The following is a 15,762-nucleotide window of genomic DNA, read 5'->3' on the forward strand; positions in this document are numbered from 1 at the left end:
ATCACACGGTTTGAGTCCCGGACCCAGTGACCTGAAAAACACAGCAAGTGCAGTGCTCAAAGTCCCAAGGGGAGGATGGAGAAGGGACTGGGTGATTGGGCATGGCCATCTCCCAGGGAGTAATTTCTTACTTTCCTTCTCTCTCTCTCTGGTGAGCACATGTACCCTACAGCAAAACTATAAAACAACAAAAACATTTTTAGAAGAAATCTCAATGTATAAAATAAACACGAAACAAAACAGAAATCCTAAGCTGTTTTGGCTGAAGTTGTATAGTAGCTAACGGACACCTCTTCCCCTTTTTACAACTAATGATGGGTTGCCTGTAAGAAGTAGTCCGAGTCATGAATTAAAACCACTGTTCCCAGCAAACCTTGCTGATTTGCAAAGCTCAACCACAAAACTATTTTTCTCATTATACAGGATAGGCCCATATGAAAGTTTTCTAATAATGTAACTGAGTATAAAGTTAAAAAGTAACATTCCCTCTCCTTTAAAAATGATAACAAAATAAAATCACTATGCTATAGAAAACCGCAACATTTTTAATCTCATAATCTTAATCTCATATGTGGAAAAAGTAATCTATTCTCCTTAAAGTGTCTCCTAAATTTTAGACTTAATTTTATCTGTATAAATCTTATCCAAAATATATATAAGAATGGGGGGTAGGAAATAAAGGCGTTACTTTTCCATATCAAACATGTATCTTCTACCTGACTGACCAACTTAAATATTCTGCCCAGCAATCTTAAGTTTGTCACAGAATATCCAGATAGAGAAACATGAAATAGAACTGGTCTGTGTCGACGACATGTATCAGGTACACTCTGGTGGAGTGCTTGGGCTGTGTTTGTTTTAAACGAACCGTTCATCTCTTTGCTTCAATCATCTCCCCAGTTTATGGAAGGACTACTTTAATCCATGCAGTTGGTATTAGCAAAATACAAATAACATGTTCTCCTCTGTAAGATCATGATTCAATGTCTAAACTCAATAAATAGATTCTTTAATAATTTGAAATCCTATGAAATATTTCATAAGTTTCAATCTTTCTTCTTCTCTAATACATCCTTGGGCTCTTGCGCCGTGGGTACTAGCGAACCTTCGCTGCTTGGTTCCTGTGGTTCTTTGCCTTCTTCCAGCGGTTCTGGGCCTTCGCTTCTTACTTCGTACCGTTCCTCGACGTAGCCTCCGTCTGTGTCAGCCGTGTAGATGCCATAGCACATGATGCTGATGACGCCCAGGGGCAGGCCGAAGAGAAAGCAGCCCATGAGTGGGGAGCTCCTGAATATGGACTGTGGAAAGAAAACGAGGCTCAGCTCCCCTCAGCCATAGTCTGACACAGAACATTGGAAACCATTAGTGTTCTTCCTTTAGCTGCCATTCAGCTTGCTCTTGGTCCCCATGAACCAATGTGACTATTTCAGCAGTAGCAGTAGCTACTGTTCTTAAGACCCCTAGAGAGATACAAATGTAACTAAGCAGCAAGTGAAAAAGTATACACAAATTCTCTTCAGGGACACTGCTAATAGTTTCTACTCATCTACTTACTAGTGTAGCGTAATGAACTAATATATTTCTCTCAATTTTATATTCAGCCCCTAGAAAAGTAAAAGTAACTTTACTGAATTTTTCAGCTATAATATATTCATTCTACAGATCACACCTGTAACTCTTCGAACAGTACAGACACGTTCGAGGGAAAGATAATTTTGGATTAAGATAGTAAGAAGTCTTCACAGAACAAACATGTGCGTTGAGGACGAAGTTTTAGGATAAGAATGAAGCAGGGCAGCATACAGTGTGAGCACCAGATATCAGCACTAAGAAAGTGGACACAATATTCACAAGCCAAAGTATTTCAGGTGGACAAAATCTGATGTGCCATTACTGGATAAGGGGAGGAAAGCAATCTGAATTGGTTCTTTTAGTAGCATCAACTGTGCAGTAAAAAACAGAGCAGACTGGAGTCTGGGCATTAGAAAGTGTAAAAAGTGAGAAAAGCAGCCAGCCTAATATGTAGGGGCCCATCTTGTGGAAGGAACGAGAAGGTAGAGAAATGTCAATGATATACAGAAGGATATTCTACAGGGAATAAGTCAAAGACTGCCAGAAGTTACTTTTTACCATTAAAAAGAGTTGGCTATATTTACATGACAAAATGAATAAAAAGCCCTAGAAGTAGCCCAAGATGGACAGTAGGATCTAAGCTGAGGGCTCAAGCAAATTTAGAAGCGTCTCAGCTGTCAAGACGTAGAGAGTTGAAACGGGCAAAGTAAGAAGGATGTCTTAGACTTCCAAGCTAGAAGGTTCAGATCCAAGGACTACAAAGGGCAAAGGGAAAAGACTAAAATAAACAACTAGCGATCAGGTGCGGAGAGCAGTAATTATCACAGCAACAAGGGAAGGAAGAATGTCAAGAAAGAGAGCTTCACAGACACCCAGAAGAAATACATGGACGGATCTGATCATTAGCAGGCAGCTGGAGAGACTAGGCATCAGTTTTACAGAAGGAAAATTAGTAATGGCCAGAGATAATCGGGTAAGAGGTAAGGAAGTGAAAAAAAAATATACTTAGAAACTATCATTTATAAAAGAAAATGGAAAAGTATAACCAAGCGTACACACATCAGTTCAAACTACAATTTAATATTACACTTAGATGTAACAACAACCATAACTTATACACTGGGATGAACAGGAAAACAAAAACATTCCTAGAAAGGATTTCACTCATCCTATTTTAACTCTATATTTAAAATCAGCTTTTTGGGGCCAGCAGATGGCATAGCAGTTACGTCACTGGACTCCCACACAGGCGACCATTGTTCCAGTCCTGGATCGTGTGGCTTGAGACTCACGCCACGTGTGTGCGCGTGTGCCCAGGATCCCAGGAGGAAAACGGAGGTTAGGGATTATGGTGGTGGCCACCTCCCCAGGGATGATCTCTCCTTCCCCTCTGTCTGTCTCTCTCTCCAGTGAGAGCACACGCCCTAAGGCAAAAACTTCTACCCCCCCCAAAGGCTTTTCTTTTAAAATCCTATTTATGCCACAGGGTGTACATGTGGGCGTGTCTTTCTCACCAGAGAGAGAGAGAGAGAGCTAGAGAGGGAAAGTGAGAAATCATACCCTGGAAAAACGGCCATTCCACAATCCCTTCTCCTCATTCTTCCCTTGGGATCCTGGGCTCACACATATGCACCAGTGTGATTTTCAAGTCAACAGATCTAGTGGCTTGAACTGCGGTGGGTCATGTGAGAATACAGACCTTAACCACACCACCGCCTGCTGACCCCTAAAATCTGCTTTTTAGAGAAAGAAGGAAAGAACATAAAAAGCAAATGAAAGGATAAAAGGAGAGTACGAGGAAAGAGGAAACACAGGAACATCATCAGCATGTGATCCCAACTACACACCAACTGGGGAGAGTAGAGAATTAACAGGAATGCTTAAAACTAAGATCTAAAATTTTATTTCAACTACTACCTAATATAAAGGAGTGACTTTTCAAGACATATCATTTTCAACAAAAAAGACCAAACCACAGAGGACACCAATTAGTGAAACTAAAAATTTCATATTATTTACACTTTCATCAAATCACAGAAGTTATAAAGTAAAGCCTTTATATGGAAGGTTGAGAAAATAAAGTCTTTCAGGTTACAGGGAATTCGTTTTGAATTTCAATGAATTTATCAATCACAAAGAAATGAATTAAAGAAACCTAATTTCTACCTGATGAATATGCCTTCTTAATGCAAATACTTACTTGGTCAAGTCCTCTAAATTAAAAAGACATATTCTGACATAATCCCCTGGGATTCTAGCTTTATCATGGTGAGACACAAAGAACCTATGCACTCTTAACTATCAAGGACACAAATGGACACAGCTTACCACAATCGTAGACTTGGCGTCAAACACTATTCTTTTCAATCTCTGCAAAATGCTGTCACCTCCTTGAGCCTTCGATTTAACAGGAAAAAATAGTTGTTTAGGAACTGTTACTTCGTTTTGCTATAACTATAATTAATAACTATAATTGCAGGTCAAAGGGCTGACTCAAAATATGACATAAATCACCTGAAAAAGCTGTGCAGTCAGTAAACATGTACTTTTCCTTTCTGTCCCCTCCTCCTCCTGCCCTAGGCCTGCTCTGAAGTTTCTCCCCCCTTACTCCTCACCCATGCAGCCTGGAGAACGCTGAATTTGAGCAGAGCTGGAACAGCCACACAAGTGCAGCTGGAGGATCTCTTTGCTACTGCATAGGGAGTCTCCTAAGGACGAGGCTCAACAGGAAGAAAATGCTACAAGGCAGAGGGAGGAAAACTCCTGATGATTAAGAGGGTGTTTTTTAACTTTCTGACCTTGACACAAAGTAAAAGTACTTGCTATTCCGTGAGCCAAATATCAAATATTTCGTTATCACGCTGAAACAAATGTCACACAAGACGGTAATTCAACTTCACAAAAGCAGAGAAATCTTTTTTTTATTTTATTTTTTTTTATTTTACTTTACTCTAGTTGATGTAAGCTGGCCATGGCCAAGAGGTGGCGTAGTGGTTAAGATGCTGGACTCCTACATGGCGATGGTGGTTTGAGTTCCAGGCCTCGTAGCTTAAAAATCATGCTGAGCACGTGTCTGTGCTCAAAATCCCAGGAGAATGGAGGAAAAGGGACTGTGGTAAGGCCAACCCACTGGGGAATGATTTCTCCCTTTCCCTCTCTCTCCTGGCAAGCACATGTGCCCTCTGGCAAAAATAACAACAAAAGAATGCACGCTGGTCACAACGCGACTGTGACCCGAGGTCATTTCATGATTCTCTAACATGGGTTGTAGCCCGGTTTATCTGCTAAGAAACTGCAGTCTTATTTGCTATTTGCAGATTTTATTAGAAAACTAATCCTAATACTTTGATCCAAATCCAATACTAGATACTTTGGTATTTTGGACTAGGAAAGGTAGAGTCAGGAAAGTTCACTGCTGGGACTAGCGCCTACCACGCAAGCGGGCCTCTTCACTTCCCGAGCACTGCACCATAGATACTGACAGTGACTCCCCGCTACTGTGACAACCAAAAATGTCCTCCAAATAACCTCTCTGGGGACATTTCCTGCTCACAGCAATCTTTGCCCCAGGAGAACTTTCCGGGAGAATATGACTCTGCCTACATCAGGAGAGAAGCAATGGGTGGAGGCCCAGCCCCAACACCCCAGGTGATGGCCAACTGCTCCTCTCAGAGTCAAGATTGAAGAATGGACTCATTTCCCTCTCCCTTCAGCCTCTGAAACGGAAGTGAACTTACTTCTACTGTGCCATCTAAAACGCTCCTAATGAACTGGACCATGTCTTCAGCATTCTGAATCTGCCTATCCAGCACAAAGTACTGTTGGTTTGAAGTGTTCAGCACAACTACAGTTGGAACTGTCAATTCACTAAAAATACAGAAACAAAGAAATGAAATATATGTTAAACACAGCACTAAAAAATATTCTCAGACACTTTTCTATCTCAGTGGGAGGGAGATATACTATCAACTTTGCCAACATGAAGAAAATCTTAAATTTTGTATTGATTACAAAACTAACTAAATTAAGATTACATGAAAAACCCTCTAATACATAATTAGAGACTGCTAAAAGTTACAATTAAAATGACAATGTATGAAGTATCTATTTCCAGGCGCTGTTATTCCTTACCACAACTTTACCTTATCCCATTGCCTTTAACCATGGATAGCCCCTCAGTTACACAGTAACTACACAGGTAAGAGCACTGTCTCACAAGTCACACTGCTTATGTTCAATTTGGGGCTTTCTCTTTTAGCTGCAGGATGTTAAGCAAGTTATGTTTCTTATGTGTAATGTTTTTCATTTATAAAAGGGGAGGCCGTGGTGGACTAGCCAATGGCATGGTGTTCAAGGTGGCTGGATCCCACATGGCCAACCACACAGTTCAAATGCAGACCCAACAGCTTGAAAAACACTCCAGGCACATGTGTGTGCATGCCCAAAAATCCTGAAAGGGAAATGAAGAGGACTGCAGCATGGCTATCCTCCCTGGCAGTTGCTTATTCCCTCTCCCTGTCTCCCTGCCTCTACCCAACAAGCACATACGTCCTATAGGGGAAAAAGGGGGGGAGGGTGGAAGACAGTGGTACCTATTTCACTATAGAAATTACATGAGGAAATTTAAGTTAATAGTACCCTGTATATAACACATGTTCAATAAACACTACTGTATATTCTCTAAAACCTCACTTCTGCCTCGCATATCACACCCCACCTTCAGGAAGTATTAGTGATAATTTAGGCACCACTTCTGTTTGCAGAGGGAAAACTACGTAATGCTAGCAATAGGCATCATTTAATTTTCTTACGTACTTTTTCTTTAAGGATAGGCAAAGTATAATCACAAGAGGAAAGTACTTAATTTCACATCACACATGCATCACGTCATGGTGTTCTGTAGGTCCATGACTATGTAAGAAAGCACTGAGCGAAAGAATAAATCTTAGAGTAGAAATCATTTATGTCTCTCTGTAGTCACCACATACGTGAAAGTGTCCAGCAGGCTGTTTCCCTGTCCTCAATTCTCTCTCTCCAGACCACACCCTTTGCCATGTCATCTGACCCATGTAGCCTCATGACGTGGGAAGGTGAGAGATGACTCGCCAGTTAATGTGCTGGTGTAGCCGGGCTGGCCTGCTCGTGTTTCTGCGACTGCCAGGAGAAAAGCACCCCCGGGGCACACCAGCCAGGGACAAGGAGGACGGCGATGTGGACCAGATTGAACTTGGCTGGCACTTTTAAGACACACGCAACTGTGCGGGCTAAGGACAGCTAACCCCAGACAAGTGACAAAGTATAAATGACCACTGTTTCCAGCCACTGGACATCAGTGTGGCTTATTGTCCATATTACCGGACAAAAGTTAAAAAAGTTTTTGCCTCTATTTTTTAAAATAAAATGAAAAGAAACAGCTTTTTAATTTATGATAGTTTAGTTATTAGGTCTCATAATACATGTGTAGCAAAACATCTATTTTTAGGGAATGGATTAGAATCTGGTGTTCTATAAAAATACATATTATGGGAACCAGCAGTTGCCCTAATGGCTATGTCCCTGGACTCCCATGTAGTTGACTGCGGTTTGAGTTCTGGGCCCGGTGGCTTAAACTCACACCGGGCATATGTGTGTGTGTGTGTGTGTGTGTGTGTGCCCAAGATCCCGAGAGGAGAAGGGAGGAGAAGGAATTACAGCATGAACATCCTCCCTGAGGGGTGATTTCTGATTTCTCGCTTTCTATCTTTCTAACACGTACATGCGCCTTATGGCAGCAAAAACAAACAAACAAACAAACAAACAAAAAAACTCTCTCCTGGCAAGCACATGCACCCTAAGGCAAAAGCCTTAAAAAAATCAATTTGAGTAATGCTGGCAAATAAAATTTCATTCTACTCTTTCTTAATTATATTCACAAAGGATAAATACAAAATAATTTAAAAGCTCAAAGATCTGATAGTCCCATATTATCTTGAGAAAAAGCAAAACAGTCAATTCTGCAATAATTTTATCTTCTCTAAAATCACACACTCTAAGCTAAAAACATTTCAGGCACCTCTACCGATTTATATGTTGACAACCGTGTTGCCACATTAAGATTAAGAGGTGTGGAATACGAGAGAGCTGTATCTGAGGACTGTCTCTCTTTAATTTCTTGGGTATCCTCTGGCATATTATATCTCTTTTTGGAGTTTCTTAGAAATTTCAATTTCCCAGAACCAGCAGATGGTATAATGGCTATGTTGCTGGACTCCCATGTAGCTGAGCATGGTTCGAGTCCTAGACCTGGTGGCTTATAGGTGTGCTATAGCAAAATCTCTCCCAAAAAAGAAATTTCACTTTTCCTGACTATGTAAAATATAAAATAATGGAGATGATAATAGTACTTACACCTCAATAAGCTAATGTAAAAATCAGAAAATACATGCCAACCACTAAGTCTAGTGGGATAAGTGGGATAAGTGCTCAAGAGATGGGATAAGCCATGGGATAAGTGCTCAAGAGGACTTTCCCTTAATATGTAAGACCAATTAATTATATACCTTCTCTCTTCTTTCGAAAGGCAGAAAATAAAAGTAAAGTATGAATTTATCAAAAAACAACAGCCTGCTCCCCCTCCCCCACCAAAACCAGTAAAGGGCAGGTGGTAGAACAAGAAAACAGCTGCTGATGTCCTGAGCGCTTTAATTTCGAAGTACTTCTTACCTCTTCCTCGCATGCTTTATAACACAGCAATAGCTACTAAACTGGATCTCTTTACAAAGAGGGTTGGGGAAGCACAATTATCTTTTGTTCTTATAGAGACAGAAAAATCAACTCACTATTATTTCCCGGTAAAAACATTTCATAGTGTTATAATACTATGACAGTATTTTTTTTTTTTAAAGTAAAATAATCCTTAAAAATGTCCACTCTTGGGGCCAGCAGGTGGCATGGAGGTTGTGGTGCTTAACTCTCACATGGCCAACCATGGTTCGGGTCCCAGATCTTCCTCTTTTTCGCTTGCCCTCCCGCCCCCTCTCCAACTCTCTTTTTCATGAGCACACATACCCTATAGCAAAGTAAATAATAATAATAATAATTAATAAAATTAACTGAGATGGGACACCTCGAAGCATACAACCTAGAAAACGTTTAGTTACATTATTATGTTTCTTTTACAGAAGTATACAAAGATGTGGATCAGTAGCCATTTTAGTTACTGGGGATGTGGGGGGGGATGAAGGATGATCATTTTTATTGCATTTTATTGTACATCACAAGGCCATTTTTATATAAGGACCGTCCCCCCTTTTTCTTTCTTGGAGAGGTTTTTGTTGTTGTTTTTTGCTATAGGGCATGTGCACTTTGCCAGAAGACAGAGACAGAGAGACAGAAAGCAAAAAATCATCCCTCGGGGGGATGGCTACACCGCAATCCTTTCTCCTCCATTCTCCTTTCAGGATCTTGGGCACGCGTGCACATGCGCCCAGCATGAGTTTAAGCCACCAGGTCTGGGACTGAACCGCAGTCAACTACATGGGAGTCCAGTGACATAGCCATATGCCAACTGCTGGTACTGATACAAGGACACTTTTAATAAGCTATTTGAATTTTTTTTGTTAGATCAAGTTGACTTTATCAAATACACAGATTTTTTACATATGAAAAAATATAAATGAATATTTTTTAAAAAGTCCATTCTTCAGGAGGATAAAAGCCAAAATTCACCAAGTATTGCTCATTTTCCACTGCTGTTGTAACAACCCACTGCAGCAGAGCTGTTTGACAGCCTCATTCTCTATCTTGCAGTTATCCCTGCAGGTTGGCAGCCACTGGGCACAGCTGGTCTTCTGCTCCAAGATGGACATAAGGTGTAGGCAGGGCTGTGTTCCTTATGGAAGCTCAAGAACAGAAACCTGTTCCAGGCTCACTGTTTTAGTAAAATTTAGGTCCACACAACTGTACGGTTAAGGTCCCTGTTGTCAGCATCCTCAGCTTTGAGATATACTGCACCCCCACTCCATGGCTCCTGGCCTCATCTGTCTTCAAAGACAGCAGCGGGGAGTCCCTGTGCTGCAAATATCTCTCACATTCCCTTGTGCCCGATCTTCTCCCTGCTTTGATGAAAAAAGTTTTCTGCTTTAAAAGCCTCATGTGGGCTCCAGCAGATGGTATAGTGGTTACATTGCAGGACTCCCACATAGTCGACTGTGGTTAGAGTCCCAGACCCGACAGCTTAAAACTCATGCTGGGCATGTGTGTGTGTATACCCAAAATCCCAAGGGGAGAATGGAGGAGAAAGACTGTGGAGTGGCCATCCTCCTTGAGGGGGTACTTCTCGCTTTCTGCTTCTGTTTCTCTCATGTGAAAGTCCAAACTTAAACGCTTCTGCCAAGTGGCTTTTGCCTTATAACACTCAAGAATTCTGAGTTAGGCTATAAACAAATATCTTTGAGGAAACATTTTGCCCATCGCAATGTGGAAAACAGGTGTAATCTGAGAAGTATCTATACTGTTTCCCAGTGAAAATGACTCGTCAGAACTGTCTATATATACTCTAACATTTTTCTTCTTGGTCACTAGCCCTCCATACATATCACCACATATCATATATATACATATAATCTCCCAAATACACTGGAATTCTAGAATTATCTGAGTTCTGAAAATACATTATTATGCTATTTTTAAAATAAAATTATATTAGATAAAAGAAGAAATATTTTTTCACTTTGTAAAAAATTTTGAACCTCTGCTACATGGTAGTTTATTGAAATACCATGTTAATAAATATTATTATTATCACTGATTATAGACTTTAGCTAAATTCGTAATTTTCACTCAGCAGAATAAAACTGCCAAATTTATTTAATAATTGAATTTAGAATTTTAGAGTAAAACTCACTTAGATATTTATCTTTGAAGGTCCATAATTTTACAAAGTGGCAATAGGGACAAGCAAAAACAGGTGCAGTCATTTTTCTGATCTTGTTTACTGGGTGACTGTGTGCTGCTGTTACACGGCTTATCTGACATCTGGGCACATCACATAAAACTATCAGCCTGCTGGTTCAGAAGTTCCTCACTGCCTTCCTCCTCCAATGCAACACCTTATATGTCACTAATTTTAGCTTTTTCAATGTTACATCATTCTTATTCTAAAGCAAACTGAGGTATATCATACATATATGGCTTACATATTATGGAGCATACTGAGATCACTAGAGGTCTATAAAAATTTTGTTATTTATTCAAAATATTAAAAATATAGACATATTCATATTGCGTATTTTTCCTATAGTTATTTTAGCCTACTAAAAGTAAATTTTTCTAAAGTAGTAATTAATTCCTTAATGCTGAAAATTTTCTATGTAACTTACATTTACCTATTATATTAAGACTAAACTTAAGGTGTATATTATGTAGAAACTACACAACACATACACTTTTGAATGGTGACTTTTCAAAATACTATAAATTATAATGCAGAATAAGGATTTTTTTTTAGTATATGGTATTAAAATTCAGTAATTTCCAAATACAAAATTTAAAGACTATAGTATAAAATATTTGATAAAAACATGCATGAGAACATTCCAACTGTTTGCTTTTTTTTTTTTTTCCCCCAGCTCTTGGGCCTTCTGCCCATCTCTTAGAAACAGAAATGCAAGCGTTGGTAAGATTTGATAACAAAGTCATTCAGTCTTTACTTACTCCATCAGTAAGGTATTTATATAGTCATTTCCATCCATATGGCCAAACTGAAAATCTCTAACCAAAAAAGACAAACAAACCAAACAAAAGGGGGAGGGGGGGAGAGAAAGAGAGAGTGTAACATTAAATATAAAATAAAAACTAAATAATAGAACAACTGAAAATTAAGGCTTGGTAAGCAAATAAACACATTAACATTCAATATATAACCACTTAACAATAGGTACAAAAAGAGTGTAAATTCTACTGGGTTTTGAGATATTAAGTTCACATAAGCAGAAATAAGCAAATCTGAAGACATTTCTAGTTCATTTATGCATCTAAAAATTCAGATATATAAGCTTTTGTTTCTGAAAGATATTTAAGAGAAATTATTCTAAAAATTAATAAAAAATTATATATATTATGTAACACAAGAGCTATACCCTGACCCATCACTAGGAAAATTCATTATCAGAAGAAAATAATACAACAAATTTTCACTATGTTTTATGACAACAACCAAAATTATTTAGCACATAGCAGAAGCATCATCTTTCTTTCTGAAGCCATTCTGCATTCAGTTGTCCTCTGAGATACTGACACAATCATTTACTGCTACCTCTGACTGCTCATTTAAACTTATCTCAAATTTGAGTAATATGTACATATTTTTCCCCATAAAATTTATATCAGACCCTATCAAGTAGCAGGTCTAATATATATTAAGATGAAAAATTTCCTCCAACTTAAAGGATGGACATCCTATTAGCACAGTACAGAGGGAGCCAGATCCCACACTGCTGATTGTGGGTCAAATCCCAGCCCTGGAAGCTTCCAAATCATGCTGGACATGTGTGTGTGCTTGCCTGAAATCCTGACAGAATGGAGATAAAAGGACGTTTCTACATGACTATACCTCATCAGGGCAGTTAATAAATCAATAAATTTGACGACTCAAATAATTCATGCTGAAATGTAACATGCTATAATTTACTTCAGTTCCTTGATTCACCTTTGAAAGTATGAAACACTACTAAACAAAAATAGAAGAATCTTCTAGAATGCAAGCACCTACCTATGGAAATCTTCTCTGTAATCTCTAGCAACTTCCTGAATAATTGACTTTAACCTGTGAAAGAACAAAACACATGAATATTTCATCTCTTCAACTGAAAAATAGTAATCCACTTATAAAATCTGCTGCCTTACCTAAGTGCTGCAGGAAAATAAGATACCACATTGCTCATCTAAAGACAAGTGAAACTTGAATGAGATGACTCTTTTTTTGCAAGCCAGCCCCAGTCCATGGCTAGCACGAGCCCTGTGTACACTAAGACAGGTCTTTGGGTTTGAACTAGGAGCCCTTCCATGTGAGACTCCCTACATTGCTGTTTTACCACTGCACCACCATCTGGTCCCAAACTGAGTGACATGTAAAGCTTAAAACTATTTAAAGGCACTATACCTGGTATGTTCAACTGATGTATTTTTCTCATCAATAACTGCAATAGCCACAAGCTTTCCTGAAATTAAGAACGACATCTAAATTCAATAATCCTCATTATACAAACTTTTCAATTATCACTTTAGTTATGAATAGGGAATCAGTATTACATGTTTATAGAATTTAATGTAAATTTTCTGGCAAATGCTGTATTTAATGAAACAAATCACCATTTTATAGTATATCAGTGAATTAGTCAACTCCAGGTGATAAATTCATTTTCATCTCCCATGCCCAAAATGTAAATAACAGTAAACCTATGATGACTTATATGCTCAAATTTCATTTTTTAAAATCTACCCACACAAATTGACTAAGATAAATATTTGTCAAAACTAAAACCTGGGAACCAGCAGTTAGCATAATGGCTATGTTGCTGGACTCCCACGTAGTCGACCGTGGTTCGCGTCCCAGACCCGGTGGCTTAAAACTCACGCCAGGCACGTGTGCGTGCGTGCCCAAGATCCCAAGAGGAGAATGGAGGAGAAGGGATTGCGGCGTGACCATTCTCTCTGGGGGGTGATTTCTCGCTTTCTGTCTCTCTGTCTCTCTCTGTCTGTCTGGCAAGCTCACGTGCCCTATAGCGAAGACCTCTCAAAAACAAACAAACAACAACAACAAAAAACTAAAACCTGAGCTGGCCCCATAGCACAACAAATTTACACAGGAAGCCAGATCCCACACTACTAACCGTGGTTTAAATCCTAGCTCCAGTGGCTTCAAAATCATGTTGGGCCTGTGTGTGTGCATGCCTGAAATTGATGGAATGCAGAAATAAAGGAAGAGGGCTTCTGCATGACTGGACTTCACTCACGGACATTCTCGCTCTCTCTCTTTCTCTGGTGAGTACAAATACCCTCTGGCAATCATAATAATAAAAAAAGCTAAAACTATAAGTTGATAAAAGAAGTCTACTAACAATTACCATAGCTGTAAAAGAGTGGTAGAGAACAATAACGAAACAATTTTTTTTTTCTTTTTTTTGAAGAGGTTTTTGCTATAGGGCATGTGCGCTCGCCAGACAGAGAGAAATAGAGAGACAGAAAGCGAGAAATCACCCCCCAAGGGGGATGGCCACGCCACAATCCCTTCTCCTCCATTCTCCTCTCGGGATCTTGGGCATGCATGCACACGCGCCCACCGTGCGTTTTAAGCCACCGGGTCCGGGACGCGAACCGCAGTCGACTACGTGGGAGTTCAGCGACATAGCCATTATGCTAACTGCTGGTCCCAATAATGAAACAATTTTTACACAGCCATTCTCTTTACTACTAGTCGTTAACAACACACAGAAATAAACTGACTCACATTTGCCTAACCCTAAAGAGAACATAAACCATATGCACCTCTGATAACCTCTAGGAAGGCAACATAATGTAATAACCGTAACAGTGGTGTTGGCAGTCACTGTCTAGAACTTCTAGGCACTACTTCAAGCCCTGGGAGTACAGGGGAGTGCCATTATTTATCAGCTCTGTGACTTCACCTCAGGAAACTTCTCTTTATTTTAGGAAACTAAAATCTATTCCATAAAGTTATTGGAAAAGCTAAATAATATTATATGCACAAAACTATCAGGATAATACCTGGCTTAGGTACATATATGTAGAATTAAATAAATACTCTATCAACAGCTTCACATTTTAATGCTGCTTCTAATTCCACACTACTTAGGCAGTTCTCCATATTATACACAATCCTCTTCTTTAAACCCTTTGCTAAAAATGGGAGTTCATAATAATTATCCCCTCCTTGAAATATTTAATTTACTATTCATTTTCTATTTTGTTTTTATTACATTTTTTTCTTAATTTCAAAATGCCTCATCCATGTTTCGTTTTTATGAAATGCCTACAACACATACGGCACTTTCTCACAGGCCAACAGAGCTCTATGAAACACAGGCATAGCTCCTAACAAATAATCTAATGACTACTGAGTGTGAATGACGGACCCAACACTGGGGTAGCTACCGAGGACACGGCGATGAGCAGACTCAGGCGCAGCTCTGCACTTGAGTCAGCTCAGTCTAGAGGGAATATGCACATCTCCACCAAACAGCTGCTTAAAAACAAGAGGTCTGGAGGAAAGGCACATGCAGCTATAGAAAAGTGCCACAGCGTAAATTCACATCATTTGAAGGAGTCAGCAGTTTTTTTTCAGGAAACAACATTTGGTTTCAGTTCAATAAATGAATATAACCTAACTACGTATTTCCAGACCAAAAAAAGAATGTAAAAAGAATGTAAAGCTTGGTGCAAGTGACAAGGTCATTTTAAGACACTGGAAAGTGTGGCTAGGGAAGGAAGGCACAGACAGACACCAGACTATATCAGGCTAGGGACCGAGGTGGAAGTCATGCACATAGGGACCTGCTGTCACTAGAACTTCTCAGAAACAGTAATTAAAGCAAAGGAACCAAGAGGCTAGAAGACGCTTAAAAAAGGGAAAAAGAGGCACAACCACAGCGATACTTATTGAGGCAATTAGGTAAGATACATAAAAGAACAATGCCATAGCAAACTTCTGGTTCCAAATTAGTCTGTATGAAGAAGGCTAGCGAAGCCAAAGCCACTAGTTTTCATTACCTCGAGAAAATGATATGCCCTATGATTACTCCACCCAAAGCAAATCTATAGAATAGATTTGTGTGCCCACATTTTACCCCTTTTCCCTTTGCATGGGCCTGAAAGAAATCAGAGAGTAAACCCACACTCTGACAGAACCCCTGCCCTGCGGGAGTTCCAGTGCCTGGAACTTCCACAGTTCTCTGCTCTCCAAGGATGAACAAAGACAACTACATTGCCAGGCACAGAACACTGAAAGTAGTCTCAAAAAGAACTCACACCAGACTGAGAGAAATGGACATAATAGGACAAGGAAAACATTTCTAATTTGAAGTCTTAATCCAAATCAAGAGCAGCAATTATCAAAAAGAAACCTATGGCCATTACTTCTCACACACACAGAATGAGCCTTGAATGAAGCACTTCCACTCTTTTATTCCATAA

The 15,762-nt window shown here is 39.4% G+C and overlaps 1 protein-coding gene across 3 annotated transcripts in view; it reads right to left on the minus strand.

Moving 5' to 3' along the window:
* Window positions 1-717: 717 nt before the first annotated feature.
* Window positions 718-15,762, minus strand: part of TMX3 (thioredoxin related transmembrane protein 3) — a 42,904-nt gene continuing 27,859 nt past the window's right edge. For all 3 annotated transcript variants that reach the window (XM_027771328.1, XM_006147224.3, XM_027771329.1), the window contains 6 exons: window positions 12,713-12,770; window positions 12,323-12,376; window positions 11,266-11,322; window positions 5,310-5,439; window positions 3,901-3,969; window positions 718-1,298 (listed from right to left, as the gene is read on the minus strand). In XM_027771328.1, coding sequence (XP_027627129.1) covers window positions 1,047-1,298; window positions 3,901-3,969; window positions 5,310-5,439; window positions 11,266-11,322; window positions 12,323-12,376; window positions 12,713-12,770 — 620 coding nt within the window. In that variant the 3' untranslated portion in view covers window positions 718-1,046. The remainder of the gene's footprint in view (window positions 1,299-3,900; window positions 3,970-5,309; window positions 5,440-11,265; window positions 11,323-12,322; window positions 12,377-12,712; window positions 12,771-15,762) is intronic.

Source organism: Tupaia chinensis, unplaced genomic scaffold (assembly GCF_000334495.1).
Source record: "Tupaia chinensis unplaced genomic scaffold, TupChi_1.0 Scaffold000206_1, whole genome shotgun sequence".
Taxonomy (NCBI): domain Eukaryota; kingdom Metazoa; phylum Chordata; class Mammalia; order Scandentia; family Tupaiidae; genus Tupaia; species Tupaia belangeri.